Genomic DNA, 23,728 nt, shown 5'->3' with positions numbered 1-23,728 from the left:
AAGTTGCAGAAAGATGCGATCTCCATCTCGAATACTCGCAATTGCCGTGAAGATGACGTTATTTGGAATGACGACATGCCGGTAGCAGGGAAGTTGGTGGCACAAGACGACGATACAAATGAAAGCAATGATCGGGTTTATTGTGTGGTAGGCCTACTGCTTAACTGACAGACACAAACGACTGCAATTAAGTTCTTGCGTACTAACATTGCATAATACGGTACCCTTATCCCTTTTCTCTCTGGGGTCGAGTATGAAGTGAGATGAATCTTCATAGAGAGTTTTTACGACCGCATGCCCGTTCTGATGTCAACCTCATCAGAGGAGGTAATCAGATGAAACAAATGATGTGATATAAAAGTACGGTAACTAAAACTGACTATATTTACTTTATATGTAAGCCTAAAAGTCATGTGTTCACCATTCACTCTTTTTAAATTTAGAAATACTGCCTTTTATCGCATATTGGACCCCTCCCCCACTTTTCTTGGCTGAAAAAAAAAAGGGGGGTCTAATATGTGAGTAAATACGGGATATATCTATTCTAAGTAAGGACTTCAGTCTAGCCCCTTTTCCTTTGCTCTACTGCTTTGTTTACTATTATGCAACCTGCTCTACTTTGCACGCAAATATTTAACCTTGATGAATCGCACAAGTTCTTGATTTGTATTCTAAGGGTATTAATTTATATTAGGTTTACTAACTTAACAACCATATACATCGATCCACAGGTTTCTTCCTTTTTGGGCCCAGTAATATGCGTAATTCTGCTTTCTGTTGAATTTGATAACCCCACCTTTCCTTGATTGAGTCCATTCACCTGTGTCTTAATATGAACACTAAATGTTATAGCTTATCAACACAAGTTAATTGTTGGCAGTATACTTACAACAGAAAAGTAGACAGAAGAAACAGGCTTAATTTGTGGCATCAGATCATATGGAGTGACAAGATAGAGGAGATGTAAGCAAGACAGAAGTACTAAACTAGCTTGAGCTTGCAGTAGATCCTTGTACAGCACATGTGCCCTGCTAAGTTCAATAGGTGCTAAAAGAAAAGAACAAAATAATTAAATCAGATTATTTTAATATCTTAAACAAACATAACCATGTTTTGTTTAGGCCTTGTCCATGACTGTGAATTAATTCTTTATAAATAATTAAATCCATTACCAGTCACAATTTTTGTTGAATCTTCTTCACAACGTGTTCAGAGCCGAGGCTCCATCGTCAGGTAGCGAAATGATGACATTCAGTTGTTGCTCTGTCTGATACACAATGGTTTTCAAAGAGTATTAACCTATTTCATTTAAGAGTAGGGGCTATCTGCATTATAAATTTATAACATCTATGTTGGGTCAGTTGCATTTGTGTGTGTATATGTGTGTGTGTGTGTGTGTGTGTGTGTATGTGTGAGATCGATGAGATATACAGTAGCTGTTAAAGTTTAGTATTGTTTTTAAATATTCATTTTCAATTTTATCATTGAGAATGTGTGCTGCCAGGTCCCAGATGCTTTGACTACATAGGCATGAAAAATCAGCAGTTGCTACACCTCTACATGATACAGGACAAAGTAATAAATATTCAAAATTCTCTCACCATTTTACACACATCTAAAAGGGATAAATTTGAATATTTTAGAAACTCCAGAAATGTATAGACATCAATTAATAGATCCTCAACACATTCAATGATAAAATTAAAAATTAATATTTAAAAACAATATCAAAATTTAGCAGCTACTGTATATTTCATAGACAACACACACATAACTGACCTAACATACTTGTTATAAATTCATAATGCAAATGGGCCCTACTCTTAAATGAAATAGGTTTCTCTTTGGAAACAGTTATGTATCCTATAGAGCAACAATTAAATGACATCATTTTGCCACCTGACAATGGAGCCTAGACTCTGAAATGTATTGTAAATAAGATTCACTACACCGCCTTTTCAAATATGTCCTGTGTAGAATACCTTGCTTAAGAGAGTACACGTTATGTACAGTACCAAAATCAAACCAACCTTGAAATAACCATGCCAGAACTGCAATGAACTATTCATTTATTGAACATAACAGGCTTTCGCCCAGTTACAATGTTCCCCTATTCCAATTTCAAAATAACTGCAGAAATGAACATTTATAAACAAATTAAATCAAACTAAATCTACTATGCGGCCTCTCACACATGGGCGGATAGCCAGCTCCACATGCAAGATGCCACCCCTATATTTGCAGAATAAAACGAATAAAATCATATTAAATCTACTATGTGACCTTCCACATGGGTAGATAGCCAGTCCACATGCAAGATGCTACCCTTCCATCCAACTAAACTCTAAAATACTAAATCTACTATGTGGCCTCTCACATGAGCGGAAAACCAGTCCACATGCAAGATACCACCCTTACACGTACACTAATTCTATTCTAAACCTGACTGGCCATGTCATCCCACCCTGGTGAGGAATAAGCCACCCTCCCTGGGATGACACGACCAACCATGTCTTGTGGGGCCAAAACTGTGACTCCACAGACCCTTAGAGCTGACAATGCTAATTCCTCACCATTTCATTATGCAACAATTTACATGTGAGTGGATAACCAGCTCTGCACGTGGCCCGCTGCAACTCAATTCTTCTGCCGCGACAGATATCTCGGCTCGTCTTTCACTGTCACATTGACAGCTCACATCCCACCACCTATTCTACACATACACATGTTCTGACAATATTTTCTTGGGATAGGGCGGCCTATTCCTCCCTTTTTCAGCTACGCCCTACACTCTACCATCTCACTTCTTCGAACTTCCTCTCACTCTTCATACAATTCCATTATACGTATACCTACGTAATATAGTATATCACTACTAAAAGAAAGACTAGCATCCTGTCTCTTATCCTAGCAACTTGAGTTAGCCAGGGGATCGTGAGGTTGCTCACGAATAGAATTGACAACACAGCATCCCCAAAGAGGCTAACAAACCTGCCTCCTCTGACCTGATTGAGTCAGCAAGCCTAGTATTACATACCTAGCATATTCACTCTAGACCTGTCCCACTATACTAAGACTAGCTGATTCAATCATAACATTTCGTCAGCTGCTGAACGCGTGGCCCCCATTCCTCTTGCATTTCAACTTGCTGTCTACACTGTTCTACTTTACCATTTAAATTCATGTCCACATGTGAGTCCACACAGCAGTTTCTTCCCTTTTTGATACATCCTTTATAAATTTATGTGCCCACTTCTTTTAACTTATTTACACATAATTTTTTGACCGCACATAAATACCGATTCAAGTTCCCTCCCCTGTTCCATTCTTTAATATCTCTTGATTACTGGCACTCAAAAGCTTGACTCTTACCTTCTCTGTTTCTTTACATTGACCTACCAAGTGTAGGTCATCAATCATTTCCCTGCATAATATACAAAGTGAATTATCTTTATTCTTAATCCACCCCTTTTGTTGTATAATCCCATAAGCCACCACAATAGACCTCCTCTCATCATTCTATCCGCGTTCCTAGTATTTATCTCTGAAACTTGTATAACCCTATTAAGTACATTTAGTATATTAAGGCAAACTTCATCACGTAGTTGCTCTAGGGAGCGAGAGTTACTTGCTCCGCTCTGGACGGCTGTCTGTCACGTGACAAGAGAGCAGCGGACAGGCGGGTTGCATACCGTTGTCCTACTGTACTTACAGCTCGGAAATGTTACCATACAAAGAACAGGTATAATAATAATAATAATAATAATAATAATAATAATAATAATAATAATAATTTGGAGCATGGATCATGTGAGACGAACAGGACACAGATTACAGAGTATAACAGGATAAGAACATTATTCACTGACAAAGGAATATACAGCAATATGTCCTAAATAAATAAATTTCCACGATTAACTGAAGCTATGGGACACGTACATTTACAGGAAAAAAATACAATTTGTGTGATTTGTACACAATCTTTGCACACTCATTAACATAGGCTACATTTCAATATTTGTATGGCATTGATGACTATGGCAACAAATTTAACACACGAACAGAAACATAACACTGGTGTACTACTCCTTCACGGGACTTTTGCTCGGCTCCATGGCTAAATGGTTAGCGTGTTGACCTTTGGTTACAGGGGTCCCGGTTTGATTCCCGACAGGGTTGGGAATTTTAACTATCACTGGTTAATTTTGCTAACATGGGGACTGGGTGTATGTGTCTTCATCATCATTTCATCCTCATCACGACGTGCAGGTCACCTACGTGCGTCAACTCACACGACTTGCACCTGTCCTTGGGCACTCCCGGCACTAAAAGCCATGCGCCATTTCATTTTTATTTACGGGACCTTTGGACTCGTTTAGATAGTATTGTATCAATGTTTGGTACTATCGTTTGCATACTGGCAAGTCGCTTTTATTTTTTATTTGTTTTGCTAGTGGCTTTACGTCACATCGACACAGATAGGTCTTATGGCGACGATGGGATAGGAAAGGCCTAAGAGTTGGAAGGAAGCGGCCGTTGCCTTAATTAAGGTACGGCCCCAGCATTTGCCTGATGTAAAAATGGGAAAGCACGGAAAACCATCTTCAGGGTTGCGAACAGTGGGATTCTAACTCACTATCTCCCGATTGCAAGCTCACAGCCGCGCGCCCCTAACCGCACGCTGGCAAGTCGCAAAAAACATTTCACGTTTTCAGCGGTGAGCCTACTTCTCTGTCTAGATTTGCAAATCTTCATTAATGAAAACATCTGTTCACATAAATAAGTTGATCCAAATATACTTAAAATGTGTGCATTAAATTTGTGCAATCTAGGAAATCTCTCCTGTGAAAAACGAACATAAAATTCAGTCAAACTGTTTGTGTTTGGAAACTTATCTTTCATTTGAGTATTGCACTGTAAGTCAATCGGCTCTAGCTGCAGTTCTGGTCTGACAATTTCCACACCCACTGAAAGGGGCGTAGCGAACACCTGCAGATCGCTTTCTAATGGCTGAATATTGTGAAACCTACTCTCAAATTCGTTATTTAGTGACATTAAAACCTCTTTATATTCTTCTAAAGTTTTACTGGAATAGTTTGGAGCTGAACACAACTCTGCAGTGAAAGTGGGAAAATGTGTTGTGTTTTCATTCATGAACTGACTTACCCACAGCAGTACTTTTCGCTTAAAACCTTTAATACGGTCAAAGAAGTGAAAAATGGTAAGATCTCTACCTTGTAGGGAGGAATTAAGATCATTAAGGTGGCTGGTGAGATCTACTAGAAATGCCAAATCTCGTATCCATTTTTCATTGTTCAGTTCTTCTAGTGGTTCACTGTGCATTTCCATGAAGAGAGTTATTTCTTTCCTCAGAGCATAGAAGCGATGTAAAACTTTTCCTCTACTTAGCCACTGCACGTTTGTACAATACGTAATGTCACCATACTCGCTTTCAATGTCATGAAGAAACTCTTGAAATTCTATGTGGTTCAGTCCCCTTGATCTGATAAAGTTAGTCGTTTTAGTAACTACATCCATGAAAGTTCCAAGATGGATCTGCTTTGAACACAGATTTTCTTGATGTATTATATAGTGCACAGGCAGAAGATCATGCTGAACGTTCATTTCTTTTAATTTGTTTTGGAGACGTCCTACCACTCCTGTATTCTTCCTACACATTGCAGCTGCCCCATCTGTTGCTATGGACACTAGTTTTTCCCATGAAAGGCCGAAACTCTCCACTGTCACTTCGAGACTTGCAAATATGTCAAAACCGGTTGTGGTTTCATTGGCACTACATCTAAAAATTCCTTCCTTGCCACAAGGTCACTGTTTACGCCTCTGATAAATATAGCAAGTTGGGAGGTGTCATTTATATCCGTGTTGTCGTATATTGCCAGTGAATATGCTATGAACTTCTTTGTGATGCTACATAATTACCTATGAACGTCATTAGCTAGGTCCTTTATTTGTTAAATAATTGTAGAAGAGTATAAGATAATAGATTGAAAATCATTCACTTGTTCTGGACACACTGACTCAGTTGCCGGAAGTATACGCTCTTTCACAAACGCACCCTCAATGAAAGGGTCTCAAAGTACACCCTATCTGCAAAGCAATCTTGTAGCTGTCCCGAATAGGAGGTTCACTGGAATGCATATCCTTCTGTTAAAAATAATTAAATAAAACATAAATACATAAGTATATAAATACATACATAAGTATATAAGTACATAAATACATCATCTCTGGGGAATTATCAAACCTTATAATACAAGTGACGGAAACTCACTGTATAAAAGGAATTGAGTAGGATAATATGAAATTTACGTACTTCCTCGAACGTGTTGTTTGTAAGTTCTTCTAGCAAAGCTGTCCTTTCCCGACCTTCATATTTAGCATACTTGGCATGACACAAGGAATACTGGTACTGCAGATAAAATTTTTAACGTGATTCAATGTTTTATTACATACTGAACATTTTGCTGTGTTATTTTCTTGAACTATTAAATACTCTTCTTCCCAGGGAGTTTTGAAACTTGTTGTCGTCGATGGCCTATGCTGTGCTGAACGTCCTTCCCTAGTAAATGCAGCAACCACCGATTAGACTTCAACACCGAGTAATCCGAGGATAAAGGTGGAAACACACTTATGAAACCTCACATGAGTACACACATATTGTGTCGCAATCTATCCTGTCCAGAAAGATATTCTATACCTTTGCACCACTGGCCTTCAGCACGTAGTACGTCATGCACTTCCCCTACTTGCTCAGTAAGCTGCCCTTGCTCCTCAAAAGCTGGGAGCAAACTGGCTCCGAAGGCATTTTGCTCTTGATTGACAATGCCTGCTTTAAGGGAAGCTCTATTTCTACTTTCTTCTACCTGTCTTTGTCTTTCCTTAATCCTCTGGCTTCTGCTGTCCCTTCTATTTCAGACCTCTTGCCAAATGTGACCCATACCCACCCTCTCCACATACATCTTAATTTTTGATAGCAAGCTCTTAGCATGCATACTTTTACATTGTTGTTGGTAAGCCGCTTGCAGCACTTCACCCACTCCCCTCTTTTTAAAATGCATCCAATAGTTCAGTATTCTCTTAAAACATTTCACTTCTATATACTCCCCACACCTTAATACCGCCCCGGCGTTTGCTGTGCACTGTGGGAGTCGCATTACCACCTTACTAAATTTACAAATAATTTGATTCAGTATATCTCTTTTTCCTCAAGACCCCATAATTCAGCATCATACAGTACTCTACTTAACTCTGATGTCCTTAACACTAACCTTAATATTTTATAATTTATCCCCGGGAAATTTGTCTCTAAAATTTCAACAACCGAGACGGCCGCTGCCCCTTCCATTTTTCTGTCTTTATTTGATCTTCCCATCCACCTCTTCTGTTTATAATCTCTCCTAGGTATTCTGACTTATCTACTTGTTGAGTCCTCTCCCCCCAGAACCAAACATTTCATTTTGTTCTTTCTTCTCCTATTTTTGTGCATTACTATCACCTTTGATTTATTTCCATTAATTTTCAGGGACCACTTTCTAGCATATTTCGAGATCGCATTCAAACTTCTCTGCATCCCCGCCCATTAAAGTCAGTAGAATGACATCATCAGCAAAAGTCAGTCCTGGGATTTCTAACTCGTTTACTACCGGTGCCCCCCACTTATTTCCTCCATGCCCTTGCAATATGTCGTTTATGAATAATAGAAATAGAATCAGCGATAACTTACATTCCCGTTTTAATCCCATCTTGCAATTTATCGGACTACTTATTATATTTTCCTCCAATTTAATGCAACAATAGATATTCTGATATATCGCCTCAATCGCTCGGATAATCTTTCTCGACACCCCCAACCTTCCTAATTTTTCTATCAACGCTCTTCTTCTAACTGTATCGAACGTTTTTCCCAAATCTATGGCAGCTAAGTACACTTTCTCTCTTTCCCTGCTCAGGCATTTTTCTAGGATCATCTTCACTGTCATATTATCTGACGTCCTTCTACCCTTCCTCAATCCACACTGAAAAATTGACATTATCGAATCATCTTCTGCCCAGTTCCTCAATCTATTTGCTAGTACTCCTGTGTAAATCTTGCTTAATGAGTCCAGTAGTTATCCCTCTATAATTACTCGGGAGATTTTTGTTACCTTTCTACTTATACATTGAGCATATAATCCTGTCTCCCACTCTTTTGGAAATTTACTGCCGTTGAAGACCCTGTTAAATAATTTTACTATGCCCTCTATCATCTGCCCATATTTACCTATTTCTTTCCAAAACAGGTTGTTGATACAGTTACTTCCCCCAACTGACTACCCTTAAGTTTACCTATCACCTCAAGTACTTCCTCTTTTGCAATTTCTTAATCAAGTTCATATCTCATTACCTCTATATCTCTCCATAAGACCTTTTCCCCCTTTCTGTAATTCCATTTGCCCTTCCCTTGTAATGATTCGCGGAAGTAGATCACCCACTGGTTGTAATCAATGCTGAGTTTATCAAACCTCTTTCCTCCCTTATTAATTTTGTTTATTCTATCCCATACTCTCTGGGGTTGATTCATCCTACACTTCCTGTTTATTGACTCTGTTCCTTCATTCATAATTTCTTCCTCTCAACAATTTTAAGTTTGTATTCTTTCCTTAATTTTTTTCTGCATTTCCTCATTTTTTCTATATTCATTTAGCAACTTCATGACTATTTTCCTTAATTCCTCGCACTCCTTGTTATACCACCCTTCCTCCCCTCTCGTCTTACTTTTCTTGCCTCTATCTGAGCTAGCCTTTTAATTGGGTATTCAATTAATTCCAACACACTGTCAATATTATCTTCCCTCAAAGGAACTTCCCAACCACACCTAATTAACTGTAGCTCTTTTTCTATAAGAGCATCCAATTCTTGCTCTGCATTATCTGTCCATTTATATTTAATGTAACTTCTACCCTTCTCAATGCTCCTCTTTATCTCTCCATCCCTTACCTCTCCCATACTTCTTTCTATCAACACCCAGACCACTGCATGGTGAGATTCAACCCAGTCTCCTATCTCCATTCTTTTGATTCTCCCTAACATGTCTTCTGAGCTAATTACTAAATCAATAATGCTTCCTCCCTGAGCTGTAATATACATAAATTTCCCTTCCCTATCCCAATCCCACCAACCATCCAGAATGTAGAATTTTCCTGCTGCGCACAATTCTAAGAGTTTTGCTCCGTAACTATTTCTTTCTTTGTCTTCACTTCATCTTTCTCCCGTCATTTTCATCTCATCTCCTTTGCTGAACACTGGGCACTGCTCACCTATCCTAGCATTCCAGTCATCAAATAGCAACATTCCATCTTCTTCAAATTTCCCACTTATGATACTAGTTTCCAATAATAAATCCTCAAAACATTTATCATTAGTGTATGAGGAGCTCTTGGGGTGGCAGTATGTAAAAACCACAGGTGTCTCAAACTCAGACTTCTCCCTTTGTTCCTAGCTTCTCTTCCTTTCATTTCATCCTTTGAACTTTCACCTTTGTTATACACGTGTCCACTGCACTCTGTACTTGCTGTTTCTTGAGAATCTCCCGCCACCACCACCTCCTGAATCCTCGTTTCTGTTCCACCACTGCACTGGCCACTGACCCCTGCGTTGAGCTCGACTCTTACCTCATCTCGTCCCACCGCTCGATCTGAAACCTGCCTTCCATCTTGCCTTGACACCATGTCTTCTTCCTGCTTAAGCTTCTCTTCCATTACTTGCACTTTCGTCATTGACCAAACCTGTACCCATCTGCCACTGGATACCACTAGCTGTTGACCCCTTATGTGCGCCCTCAGTCCTTGATGTCAGGTTCTCATTAAATCTCTCTTTAAAATATTCAGATACTCACTTCCTTCTCTTCCCATGTCTCTTTTAACCCAATTTTTTTTCTCTTTGTAAATTTCCCGCATTTCTTAGCACTATACCCGCTATCAAGGTAGATAACAGCTTCACTTTAATTGGCCTGTGACCACTCACTTTACCTACCCTTTCCGAGTCACTGATGTCAACTTCACTGAAATTAATTTTAATTTTTTTCTGAATATCGTAGATTATGTCCACTTCGTTTTCACTCACTTCTTCCTGTACACCATATATAAATAAACATTTCTTCATATGTTCCTGACTTCTTTCTTCAGTTTCAACACCTCCTCTTCCAGATTTTTTACTTTCTCTCTTAGTATCACAATTTCTTTCTCATTACTTCCCACCTTGGTCATTGATTCTTCCACTTTATCTTGTAGCCACTTCCTCATATTTTCGAATTCCTTAGATTGGTCTTGTATCATCTCTTTAATCTGGTCAAATGGGCAAGCTTCTTTCACTACCTCCTTAAACACTTCAACGTCATCCCAGCTGATGTTCCCGCTAGTATTCGGGCCAGGGTTTAATTCCACGCCCCCGATAACCAGTAGCACAGTTATCACGGCCGCCACCAAAGCCGCCTCTCCCATCTTTCCCAGATCTTCCTTACACCCACTCATTTAGTTGTATTCTTCTTCATTCTCCACTGCCTCTCCCAATCGCGGCCCGATATCGCTCTACTCCCACCATACTTCTCGGCACTCGCCACTCAGCATGTGCGCACCCGCTACTTGCTTAGGCTAGACTGCACAACTGCAATGCTTCAGTGCTATTTTCATTCTAAGCAGGTACAACCCTTTACCTTCAAAGATTATGTACTGAGAAGCTAATGAAGACATTAGCAATGTTCTTGTCAGCTCTTCAATGAGAAGAAATCGGTTGGAACAATATTACCACTTGATTGTACCCTGTAAAATGGTAGTAGTGTAACCACCCAGTGATACAATATGGTATCAGGTAATATCTTGTAAAATAAGTTCTTGTTTAAAAATATTGTGATATTTTCCCAATTCTCATACCTTAATCATAATAAGCACTGGTGTGTGCTGTATTTAGCAACTCAAATTGAGAAAGCAACACTGTACTGTTATAACGGCTGTCATTTGTTGCTTTTTTGGCAATAAAAATGCTGGTATGATTCTTCTGTCTATCTCCTTTTCATTTTTTGTAAAGAGTCAGGAACACTTTAGCTTAACACTAGGATTACCAAACATTCTTTCTACCTACTTTTACCGAAGCAGTCATTTTGACCGATAGTGGCACGTATTCGTTTCTTGAGGATATTGGTGGCAGGAAAAGGTTTGAATTGTGTATAAAAACATCATAAACCATAATTTAAATTTTATCATGCATGACTTGCAAGCAATATTATGAGTAAAGAAATAAACAAATAAGTACACTAGTAAGGCAGAATTTTCTTCTTACAGACTTTAGCTTACATAGAGATACATATCCACGTGAATATCCCTTTCTGCTTTTGAACTTATTTGTTGCACTGTACACACACACTTTGCATGGTCACCTTCGAAGTGAATTAAACCACAGACTTGTTTTCTACAGATTGCACACTTTTCAATAGTCTTGTTACCTTTGCACACTTCTTCCCTGATTGATGAAAAGCTCAGCAAGACGCAATACTACGTGTTCACTTAGGGTCTGATCGGTGGGTCGCATTTCATCTTTTCCAAGAAAGGGAAAATCGTTTACAACGTACTTGGTTTCCACATCGACAGCCAACCAAAATTTCATACCAAACTTTTCTGGTTTATTGGCCATATACTGCATAAATGGTCAGCTTTGGATAGAAAGAGCTGTTCATCCACGGTAATGTTCTCACTTGGTCTGAAGCAAATAGTAAAATTAGGTATAAACTTGTCCCGCACAACAGATACAAGCGCAAATATATCAATTTTCAGGTGATCCCTGCTGGTAGATTTTTAATCCAATCGAAGAAACCTTATAATATCCGGGAAACGGTTTCGTGCCATAGTTTGGGAGAAAATTCCAGTACCCCTACTTCTGTGACCACAGATCGAGAATGTTCGTGCCAGCTTCGTAAGTTCCTCGTGCGTATAAAATACCAATGACAGCGTCCAATTCTTCCAAACAAAGTGTCCGTTCAGGATTGTTCAGAACTTCGTGGGCTCCAGCCGCAATATATCATTCGATGTGGCACAGCTTGGATTCGGCAACAAAATGACGACAAGCTGTAGCGGAACAACTTCCTTCAATGTGGCATTTGCATGTCCTGTGGGACCTCGGCCTTCCCTCAGCATATTTTACTGCCCTCGACGGCCTGGCAGGCTTTGTAAATCAACAAGAGTCCACTCTGTTCCATCCAAAGCGACTTCTTCCTCGCCGACCGTCACGTGCTGACCACGTCCGTATGTTGACTTACCACAGCGTATGCTCGGCCTTCTGTAGTTGATATCGTCCTCCTTGCTAGTAATTTCTTTATCTTCCTTAGTGTTTCCTTCATCTGCAAAATATAATACCAAAATTACGTACACTGTACACAGAATTACGTAAATACAAAATGACTAACTTCAAATAGGCTTACCTTTGTCATCAGCTGCTTTGCTAGTGTGCGTGCGTCGCCATTTGGCGAGTAGTTCCCTAACCGTTTAGGTCGAAGGCTGCTGTGTGATTTCATGTTCACATGGAAATTCTGCAGGCTGGACGCAACTAGAATCACTATCCGAACTATTTCCGTTTGTCAACTTATACACCTCTTCGAAATTATCGAGGTCTAAATCAGTCCCAGCTTCATCGCTTGATTGTGATGGGGAAATTATATGCTTATGCTTCAGAATTTCGGTTTCCATTTTCAGACTATGCGAGAACATGTTTCTTCGGAGTAATTACAAACTATCGGGAAATCGAGTTTGAATTTTGTAACGAGTGAACACGGCAACTGACTGCTCGTTACGATTCCACACCTTTCATTAGTGAACAAATGCTGACTATATTGTCCTGTCAGTGTACTTGTATCATTGTTTGAAAAGAGCCAACAGCTGTCCCATTTCAGCACAACAATAAGTTCTATTCGATACTACGTTAAGGGTAGCTACTGCAATACCGGTCAAAATGACCGTCCGGTAAAAGTAGGTATATGAAATCATAGCGCTAACTAGAAAGGAGTTACGGGTTTTTGAAGCTATATGCCGAAAAGTACACTTAATATCAATAAAAGCCACCAGAGGGATTGTATGTTCTAACCGCATAACGAGAGTGATAGAGAAAACAAAACTGAAAACGGTCATTTTGACCGCTGCGGTAAACCTAGTGTTAAAGTGATGCAAAATTTGTTTTAATGTGTGCATATCATTAAATCTCAGGCTGGTATTTGAAATTTATCGTTAATCAAGAGTTGTATATAATTTTGGTGACATAGAAAATGATTACCGTACACTGTTAACATCATTGGACTCCTTAGTGGTCCTGTAGGTTTCCTATGTTTTCCTAATGTTGTGAGCTTGGAGATACAAGCAGCCTTCAAGTTGAAAAAGTTTAAAGACATCTTTCAGCCTTACTGTCGAAGTCGTATGTTAATAATGTACGAGACATATTTATCTGTTTTGTATGAGGTAGTTTTGCGTATTTCAGCTTATTTGTGTTCATTCTTTGTTCATAATTTTAATGACTTGAATGTATTTCAGAGAGTTGTCTCGGTCACAGTTTCTGGTACTTTTTCTTCACATTACGGCCATAAAACCTATAAAATTGAATTTCCTTTCATTTTACAGTCTAATAAAGGAAACATTCTTAGTTTAAGATTTTAAATTTAATGGTCACTTTGCATTGTAACTGGAGATAGGTATGCCTTTTATATTGTCTTTTTTTTATATTATTGAGACCGCAGCCCAATATACATGATCAAATCCAAGAAATAACATCTTCCTATTTTTGATTTCTGAAAGTTGGCAGGTATGTCGTCATGATAATCATATTTTTATATTGTGACTTCCTTTTAGCAGCCCTTATATGTACACATCAGCCTATTTCGGTATTGTTCACAAACAAGGAAAACTGTTGGCTGTGTGTTTTACATGTATTTCAAACTACAGAATAAGTTTTCGGGCATTAACCCTTTTAATAAGTTTCCTGCTTAGGAAGTTTTTTTTTTGGTCCTTCGAAAAATTTCTTAAGAGAGTTTCACTGTATATACTTCTCTGAAATAAAATGTCAGTCTTTTTTGCAGCTTATGGCTGCACAGGCAGGTTCATAAAGGACAATGGTGTATCATTTCACAGTTGTCAAATTCATTTCTGTGCATATAAAATACTGTAATATTTTGCGTGATACTTATTGTCGTGTGGTTTGGCCTACTTGGAATGACTTCGCGACTGAATAAGATTCACAATTAAGTATTTATTTTCCACCTAGTCGATACAATGATTGCTTAAGGCAATTTTTAATGGTCAAAAGTGGTACATGTTTCGTATATTATCAACATCTTCAGCCACATAACACTGTTTAGATGAAAAATGTATAAAATTGACAAAGTAATGCTTTAGAGGAAGTGTCCTTAAAATTAACATAAGATTGACAAGATTAAAACAAACAAATAACTCAAGAGAAAATATATAAATGATTTCTACAATAGAAAGCAGTCGTCAAGGAAACACTTGTACAATATTCCATAGAGAAATTGTCCTAATAAATATTCTTTTCTTAATAATTCATGAAAAAAGATCAATTTATAAATTAAAAATTATACAATTTATAAGTAATTATCGAAATGAAGAAATCCTGATATCACAGTGCGGCTCTTATTATTAATGTAGATGAAGATATAACTAATTCCTAGTTGTCAAATCTTATTAAGCCTGCTTTCCTTTGGAACAGTAACTCCTGTCATTCTTTCACAGTTTTGCGCCGGGTGTAATATTGATGATGCGTTCTTCCTTGCTCTTGCACCTGAGGAGGTGGAGGAGCGGGGGATATAGGTGTGTCAAGAACTTCCTTGCTGTCACCTATAGCTTCAATAGCTTCAACTGAGGAGGAATAAGTTGTAGGGCTATCTGTAGGAGGAGAAATTCCAATTCTTTTTTCGTGATCCTTCTCAAGCATTTTCAAATATACTAGAATTTGATAATATAATGGATTCTTATATTCTACAGCCTCATTAAGGTTATCATTTTTCTTTATAAGTTGGTCTAGATGAATGTACAGGTCTTCATATGTGTTCATTAAGCTGCCCTTTTTTAACTTTTTTATGATGGTCAGGTCTTGTTCTATGTTAAAAAAGGGCAGCTTAATGAACACATATGAAGACCTGTACATTCATCTAGACCAACTTGTAAAGAAAAATGATAACCTTAATGAGGCTGTAGAATATAAGAATCCATTATATTATCAAATTCTAGTATATTTGAAAATGCTTGAGAAGGATCACGAAAAAAGAATTGGAATTTCTCCTCCTACAGATAGCCCTACAACTTATTCCTCCTCAGTTGAAGCTATTGAAGCTATAGGTGACAGCAAGGAAGTTCTTGACACACCTATATCCCCCGCTCCTCCACCTCCTCAGGTGCAAGAGCAAGGAAGAACGCATCATCAATATTACACCCGGCGCAAAACTGTGAAAGAATGACAGGAGTTACTGTTCCAAAGGAAAGCAGGCTTAATAAGATTTGACAACTAGGAATTAGTTATATCTTCATCTACATTAATAATAAGAGCCGCACTGTGATATCAGGATTTCTTCATTTCGATAATTACTTATAAATTGTATAATTTTTAATTTATAAATTGATCTTTTTTCATGAATTATTAAGAAAAGAATATTTATTAGGACAATTTCTCTATGGAATATTGTACAAGTGTTTCCTTGACGACTGCTTTCTATTGTAGAAATCATTTATATATTTTCTCTTGAGTTGTTTGTTTGTTTTAATCTTGTCAATCTTATGTTAATTTTAAGGACACTTCCTCTAAAGCATTACTTTGTCAATTTTATACATTTTTCATCTAAACAGTGTTATGTGGCTGAAGATGTTGATAATATACGAAACATGTACCACTTTTGACCATTAAAAATTGCCTTAAGCAATCATTGTATCGACTAGGTGGAAAATAAATACTTAATTGGGAACATGCATGATCCGGGGTTTTAATTAAAAATATGCTAATCTGATTCAAAATTTCATGCAGAATTCAAAAATGTGATCAGAATGTACAAATAATAACTCCAAACATGATAAAATTCTAAATCAATGTAGGGAACTGTCACGTGACGCAAGTACGCGATCTCATTGGTCTGACGTCATCGTACAGGTTGACCGAATTAGCAGACGAAATAACATAGTGTGCTGTGAGAAGCAGGATACACTTCGCGTATTTCTACTTTATGTTAGTGTCTGGTATGGTTAAATTCGAGGTCTATACATTGGATAATAATCTGAGTGGTATATTTTAGACTTAAAATGAATCCTGCGCAGACAGTGAGGCAAAAAACTTGGAAATGGTGTAGAGTTCCGATGTGCTATAGCACATCGCATACCATCCCAAACAAATTGTTTATAAATGTTCCAAAGACGACAAAACTAGGGAGAAACGGATTTTGTCGAGCCGGAGAAATGCTGGTGATATATCGGAAAAGTCTACAGTTTATTTTTTTTGAAGATTTTAACGTAATATGAATTTGTTTGAATTTTCAATCACTTTTACATGTCAGCTGTTCTAGTGGTAAAACTTTAAATTTTAATGTATGATAGTTTATTTAAATGCTTCAATTACATCTTGGAATATGAAAGTAATAAACAGTGCATTAATTAATGCTGATTATTAAAGTATTCTCCAAACTTAACCTATGTTTTGGGTGATTCATGTCAAGATAATAAATCAAAGGGGTTATGAACCATTTTAACAGCTCTAAATCTACCAATTTATCTTGGCATCCGACAGTTATTTATGTCTTTATTGAAGAGCTTAATTTGTAAAGAAATTTAGGCTGTATCTAAATACTCTATAATATAACGAAGAATAGGCGTGTACATCATGAAAGGAAACAACATGAATTTAACAAATGTACAACTCTACACAAAAACAATGCTTGTCTGTTGGGGTCTTATAAGTTAACAATGTTCAGTTATAATAATTATCATAATATTAATGAAATAAATAACATAATTCCACACAGATGAAAATAGTGATGTTGGTATTTAAAATATTATCCAACTTAGCCTAAGTTTTAGTTATACAAGCCAAGTCAATAAACTGAAGGGTAAAAATACCGGGCGAGTTGGCCGTGCGGTTAGGAGCACGCAGCTGTGAGCTCGCATCCGGGAGATAGTGGGTATCGAACCCCACTGCCGGCAGCCCTGAAGATGGTTTACCGTGGTTTCCCATTTTCACACCAGGCAAATGCTGAGGCTGTACGTAAGGCCACGGCCGCTTCGTGCCCATTTCTAGGCCTTTCCTGTCCCATCGTCGCCATAAGACCTATATGTGACGGTGTGACGTAAAGCAAACAGAAAAAAAGTAAAATTCACAGCACCAAAAGACATTCCTGCATTGAACGACTAAAATGTCACCAGGACACTTTTCTTGCCTGATATGCTCAGCTTGTTAAAAGCCAAATGTAATTAATGTTATTGGCTTTACGCCCCGCTAACTACTTCTACGGTTTTCGGAGACGCCATTGTGCAGGAATTTAGTCCTGCAGGAGTTCTTTTACGTGTCAGTAAATCTACCGACACGAGGCTGACGTATTTGAGCACCTTCAACTACCACCGGACTGAACTAGGATCGAACCTGCCAAGTTGGGGTCAGAAGGCCAGCACCTCAACCGGAACCACTCAGCCCGACTTGTGAAAACTAGATGAAGTCATATCTATCTTTATCATGTTTAACTTTTTCCCTCCACAAAGATATTTAATGTTTCTCTTTCATGGGCCTCGGAAGTGGGTAGGCCAGTTATCCCAACCATAAATATATATATTTTTTTGGGAATGATAGATTATAGCCCTATAGTACTATGATCTTTCTTTATTTCTTTCTTAATCAGTTTATCATTCAGGGTTGGTTTTCTCTCGGACTCCGCGAGAGATTTCACCGCTACCGCTTCGAGGGCAGTGTCCTGGAACGTGAGACTTTGGGTATGGTGATGAAACTGGTGAGGAGGGCCATTACCTCGCCCAGGCGGCCTCACCTGCTATGCTCAACAGGGGCCTTGTTGGAGGATGGGAGGATAGACAAGGAAGAGGGAAGGAAACGGCCGTGGCCTTAGGTGCCTGGAGGAGAAGTGGGAAAATACGAAAAACCACTTCGAGGATGGCTGAGGTGGGATTTGAAACCCCTCTACTCAGTTGACTTCCTGAGGCTGAGTAGACCCCGTTCCAGCCGTCGTACTATTTGTTTTCTACTTTCATGGCAGAGCCGGGAATCGAAACCGGGCCTCCGGGAGTGGCACACATTAACCACTACACCACAGAGGCAGACTAGTACTATAATGCTACCCATATGTTTATGTTGGTGCTGAAATCCGATTTCTTACTTTACTAATGCTGAAAGCCCGAAAATATAATGTTATTCTTTAATATGAGAATCAGTCCAACCTAGAAGGAAATGTTGAAAGTGATGTGATATCTATCCAGGTTCGTTGTTATCCTAATACTATGGGTTACAGTACATTGCACGTATATAACAGACGCCACTTACAAACTTGCTTTTTATCTGCGAATCTGCGGCCACAAAAGATACTATTTTTCAAGAATGATGACATCTACACATGGTAGATTGTCTAACTGTGCTGTTTTGAACCTTTCTTCTGTCATTTCGAAGTTATTCGCGATCATGAATAATAAACAATCGGCTTTCAGCAACGGCTGATGCACAACGGCTGGTAGAGCTGCATGCGGTACTGGATCGTGACGTCACAGCGCGCCGCTTACGTCAGAGGCCGTTTCACTCGCCTTGCGGAAAGGCACTTTTAAATATTTTTTTAATGATAGAAAACAAGGCAACTTACCACAATGCAATACGTTTACGTACTATTTCATTGGTGTACTTTTCAAAAAAAAAATCTTTGAAAATTATGCATGTTCCCTATTGTGAATCTATTGAAGTGCGATACGGACCATGAAGCTGATTTTATGTAAAACTGAATAAGATGGCATGAATAAGATTCTTCGGATCTTACCTTGAAGACTGAAATTAATGTTTTAGAAAAAAGGGATGACATTTTCCTTTCACTGAATGGCCATGCCTTTAAAACTGAATATCCGGAAAAATCATGTTACCAGGTTCCCTTTCTTGTAATGCCATTGATGTGCATGATACAGAGCGAGTGGCTGCAGGCTTTAGGTCATATAGCTATCAGGTTACATTTGGGAGATAGTGGGTTTGAACCCCACTGTCAACAGCCCTGAAGATGGTTTCCAACTTTTACACCAGGCAAATGCTGGGGTTGTACATTCATTAAGGCCATGGTCATTTCCTTCCCACTCCTAGCCCTTCCCTATCCGATAGTCGCCGTAAGACCTATCTGTGTCGGTGCGTCGTAAACCAATTTGATGCAAAAAGAAGAAGAAGAAGAAGAAAAGATGTGCGTGATATCCTGGAATTGTACATAGTGCTCAGTTTTTCACTTTCTGTGTGTATTTATAGTAGTAAAAGCTATTGAATATATTTTCTGTATATACAGTTTGTTGGTTTCCCTTTGTACAATACATGTAAAGTCCCCTTTCATACCTTACCAGATAGTACAATTTAGAGACTAGATATGCAACACCATGTGACATCCGAGTCCTTTACTTTTGCCAATATTGTTATTAATTTAAATGTCATATACAAGCACAATAAATTATTGACCAAGGAAGTTGGCCGTGCGATTAGGGCAGCACAGCTGTAAGCTTGCTTTCGGGAAATAGTGGGTCCAAACCCCACTGTCAACAGCCCTGAAAATGGTTTTCTGTGGTTTTCCATATTTACACCAGGCCAATGTTGGAGCTGTACCTTAATTAAAGCCACAGCCGCTTCCCTCTCACTTCTTGCCCTTTCCTATCCGATCGTCGCTGTAAGGCCTGTCTGTGTTGGTGCAATGTAAAGCAAACTGTAAAAAATTAATAGTATTGTATCTTTTTCAGTTCGCTTCAGTCATATAATATACCACTCTCCCTTTCCATTAAGGGAAATCATTTTACAAGTTAAAATCTTAGAGCAAATCATACATTTCAGGAAATGCTAAATAAAAACTCCATAATAGGCTGAAATCAAAACAGAGTGTCATATTTCCTCTTGTAATAATGTTTAGAAAACAACAACAATGATAATATTGGTTTTACATTCCACTAACTGCTTTCGTAGGTGCAGAGGTATAGGAATTTTTCCCACGGAACTTCTTTCTTGTCCGGTAAATCTCTCTGCAAGAGGCTGACATATTTGAGCACCTTTAAGTATCACCAGACTGAGCCAGGCTCGAACCTGCCGACTTGGGCTAGAAAACTAGCATCTTAACTGGCGATGACAATATTTTGTCTACTTTACCCCAAAATCTCGCCAATGCTTTTAGGCCTAAAAACTTGCTCATTCGCTTCATTTGAGAGAGGACATTTTCGGTCGTTGGCAGAATTATGCCGAAGTTCTGGTCGTTTACACAAAAGATAGCGAAATATACGTGCCCTCCTTCTAAACGTATGTTGTTAGAAGACTTAATATGAACAGTAAATTGATTTTGTGTTACTTAACTGCACCTGAACACCATCCTCTTTTATCACGCATATCTCGTGTATTTATAATTTTTGGGCCTTCTTTTTTACTGGAAAGAAACATCGCAAGTATACTGTAGTCTCTGAGAATGCTTACGTGTAAGAATTTAAAACCATATCTATATCCACACAGCTTTAAAAATCCCCTGTTTACATTGACGAGTACACCGGAGCAAGCTTTTTGCCAAACAGCTGAGATTTCAACATACTCTACTTGCTACAGTGATTCTCTCGCAGACGGTGGCGCCGCTGCTACCTCTAGTGTATTATTTACTAACTCTATGAGTAGGATTCAGTTATACTTGAAATCATATAAAGTTGATCCTTTAAAAAGAAAATATGGCTGACCTAAGTAATACTCATCATTACTGCCAACTTGCCTAGTTACATATCAAAATAGCCAAACATTACCAAACCAAACTACCTCAGCACAAGCAGCAATGATGGAGATTCCCATACTTGGCTATATTGTTCATAAAACTCCTTTTTATTTAGTGGTAATCATATACAGGTAAAAAGTATTACAGTTCTTTAGACCTTTTCAAACATGAAATTCCCAACGTTTTGCCCCAGTGTAGCAGTGGGCTTATCAGTTGGATTGCTGCACCTTTCCAAGATACTGGGAGCTAGTGTGCCCTTGAGACACCACTGCAAGCCTCCTATGTATGACAATGCATTGGCAGTGCACTAGAGGAGGTATTACCAGGCGATTTGGCCATGTGGTTAGGGGCGCGCAGCTGTGAGCTTGTATCCTGGACATGGTGGGTTCGAACCCCACTGTCGGCAGTCCTGAGGATGGTTTTCCATAGTTTCCCACGACCGCTTCTTTCCCACTCCTAGGCCTTTCCTATCCCATTGTCGCCATAAGACCTGTCTGTGTCAGTGCGACATAAAGCAAATTGTAAAAAATTACAAATTACAAATTTAAAAAAGAGGAGGTATGTACCTTTAAGTATATACTTCCCCTAGTGCACTAAAATTTAAGTTGTTTCTTTTTCAGTATAATTCTATTATTATATGTTTTCTTTTTCAGGTAGATTACAAATTTATTTATTCAAAATTAGTTTCTTCAGATTGAAGAACCCAACAGTTATATATTAACAGAGTCAAAGCTGAAAAGGGATATCTTCAGATATCTTTTTATATATATATATATTTGAGGTATAAAGTACTCCATTTTACACTGACTAGATAACTATATGTAGTTGTGTCTTTCATTCTGCCATATGAAATAAATTATGATATTCATAATCAAGTCATTGAGGAGTAAGGATACACTTACTCATTCAATAGAATTTATACAGTCCCTACCCTCATTTTGATAAATGTATTTTTAAAATGAGAGGTACGTCATAATTCTGTGATTTTGAAAAATTCAAGAACTTGCTTAGCCTGTATCTGTCCTTACTCACTTACTTACTTACATATATTTTTTATTATTTATTTATTTATTTTTGCTGAAATGTTGTTTTCTTCAGTAAGCAGTAAGAAAAAACACGTGGTCTACAATTGCAACGAAACTACGCACAGAAACGATGTTAACAGCATGCAAACCACACAATAACAAAGTAAGAACAAACTCATTTTTTCATTCCAAATCCCGATTAACAGAGTCCTAGTGCACGCTAGCCTCTCTTGTTTGTAGGACGATTTCCGTCCCAAATTCCCAGCTGTAAAGCACACACTGCTGTAGTGAGCGGGAAACACGACACACTTGTCAAATAAATATGCATAAAAATTACACTAGCACATAAGAATTTATTTTAGGGGAAGAGCACCGGCCGTACTGGAGGTCATATTAGTCAAAAATAGGAAGTAAAAATTAAATTGGAAAATTGGAAGACAAGTTACAAAAAGGAAAGCTTCTGGGGAAATCTGAAGGGTTGGCAGGTATGCGACGTATTTTTAGAGATAAAGTAAAATAATTGAACATACTGTATAATAAAAATACTTGATAAGAGAAGGGAACATATTATACAAAACTTTGCACAAGAGATAAGAAGAAATACTAAGAACATTAAAACGGTAGATGGTAACTGTACATTACGTAAATTCCGTACTGCATTAGACATTAAATACAATTCCAAACACAAAAGTCTAGGCTCCTACTAGGAAAATAAATTGTCCAGGGTTGACTGTTTCAGGTTTTTACTGCTTTCTTGAAGTATAAACTTCTCCATTTCCCACATTGCCTTCCATGTGCTCTGAGGCACACTGGCTGAACCTTCCATAAACCACCTCAGTTTTTCAAGGCAGATGCTTGCCTGACTGCAAGATGGTCTTGGGGAATTCTCTTCTTCCACCTCTTCTTCTTCTTCTTCAATCTCCTCATCTCCTGCCTGAATTTCCTTGCAGATCTCATTGTTGTTGCAAGGTTTGTAACTGCTTATTTTAGCAGACAGAACTGTTTCCTTCCATGCTCCCATTTCCTCAGCACTTACACTATCCGCTTCGCCACAAATATACTTCAGAAATTAAAAGTCCAATAATCGAAAAAATTCCAGAACTACTTTCTCTTTTCAATATAAATAATAATAACTTTATGTGAATTTTTAATTATACAACCGCTAATAATATTTCCTCTATAACAACAGCTACGGCTCTAGCGCCCCTTCATGCAACACCCCCTCCACGAACATTCGACCCGCCCAAAGAATCGGTCGCCCCTCCGCCTCACATGACTCACTCCCCGCCTCTACATATACATACATATAACACTAGAAGCAGCAATAAAGCTACTCGCCAGTTTACTTCACGCAGCTAACACTAGCGGACACCTCACACTAGTCCCAAGGGTAAGCCTCCTCTTTCAATTTTTTCTTTTCTCCTTCTTCATTTTCCGTTATAACATAATTTCATTTTCCTCCCTTTTCTTTCATTCCAGATTTCAAACTCCAATTGTACCATAATCTGCTTCATTCATCTACGGATTGCCTGAACTCTCCCTTATTCAAGATCACAGTTACTCCTTAACGAGTTCATTATTGATGTTCTACATTGTATATGTTTTTAATTTTATGCTAGCGCGTGAATGTGGACTAGTTCAACTTGTATTTCCTTCTGGCATTGTGATTCTCTCTCCTACAGAATTTGCAATTACCAGTGAT

General features: G+C 38.3%; 1 protein-coding gene across 1 annotated transcript in view; it reads right to left on the bottom strand.

Annotated features, from left to right (window-relative positions):
- The window catches only part of mus301 (mutagen-sensitive 301), a 239,331-nt gene that overhangs the window by 50,962 nt on the left and 164,641 nt on the right, over nt 1-23,728 (bottom strand). The window contains exon 11 of the mRNA XM_068226820.1: nt 890-1,047. Within this exon, the coding sequence (XP_068082921.1) occupies nt 890-1,047 (158 nt within the window). The remainder of the gene's footprint in view (nt 1-889; nt 1,048-23,728) is intronic.

Source organism: Anabrus simplex, chromosome 3, assembly GCF_040414725.1.
Source record: "Anabrus simplex isolate iqAnaSimp1 chromosome 3, ASM4041472v1, whole genome shotgun sequence".
Taxonomy (NCBI): Eukaryota; Metazoa; Arthropoda; class Insecta; order Orthoptera; family Tettigoniidae; genus Anabrus; species Anabrus simplex.
The sequence above is the reverse complement of the archived record's forward strand: the minus strand, read 5'-3'. Positions and strand labels throughout refer to the sequence as shown.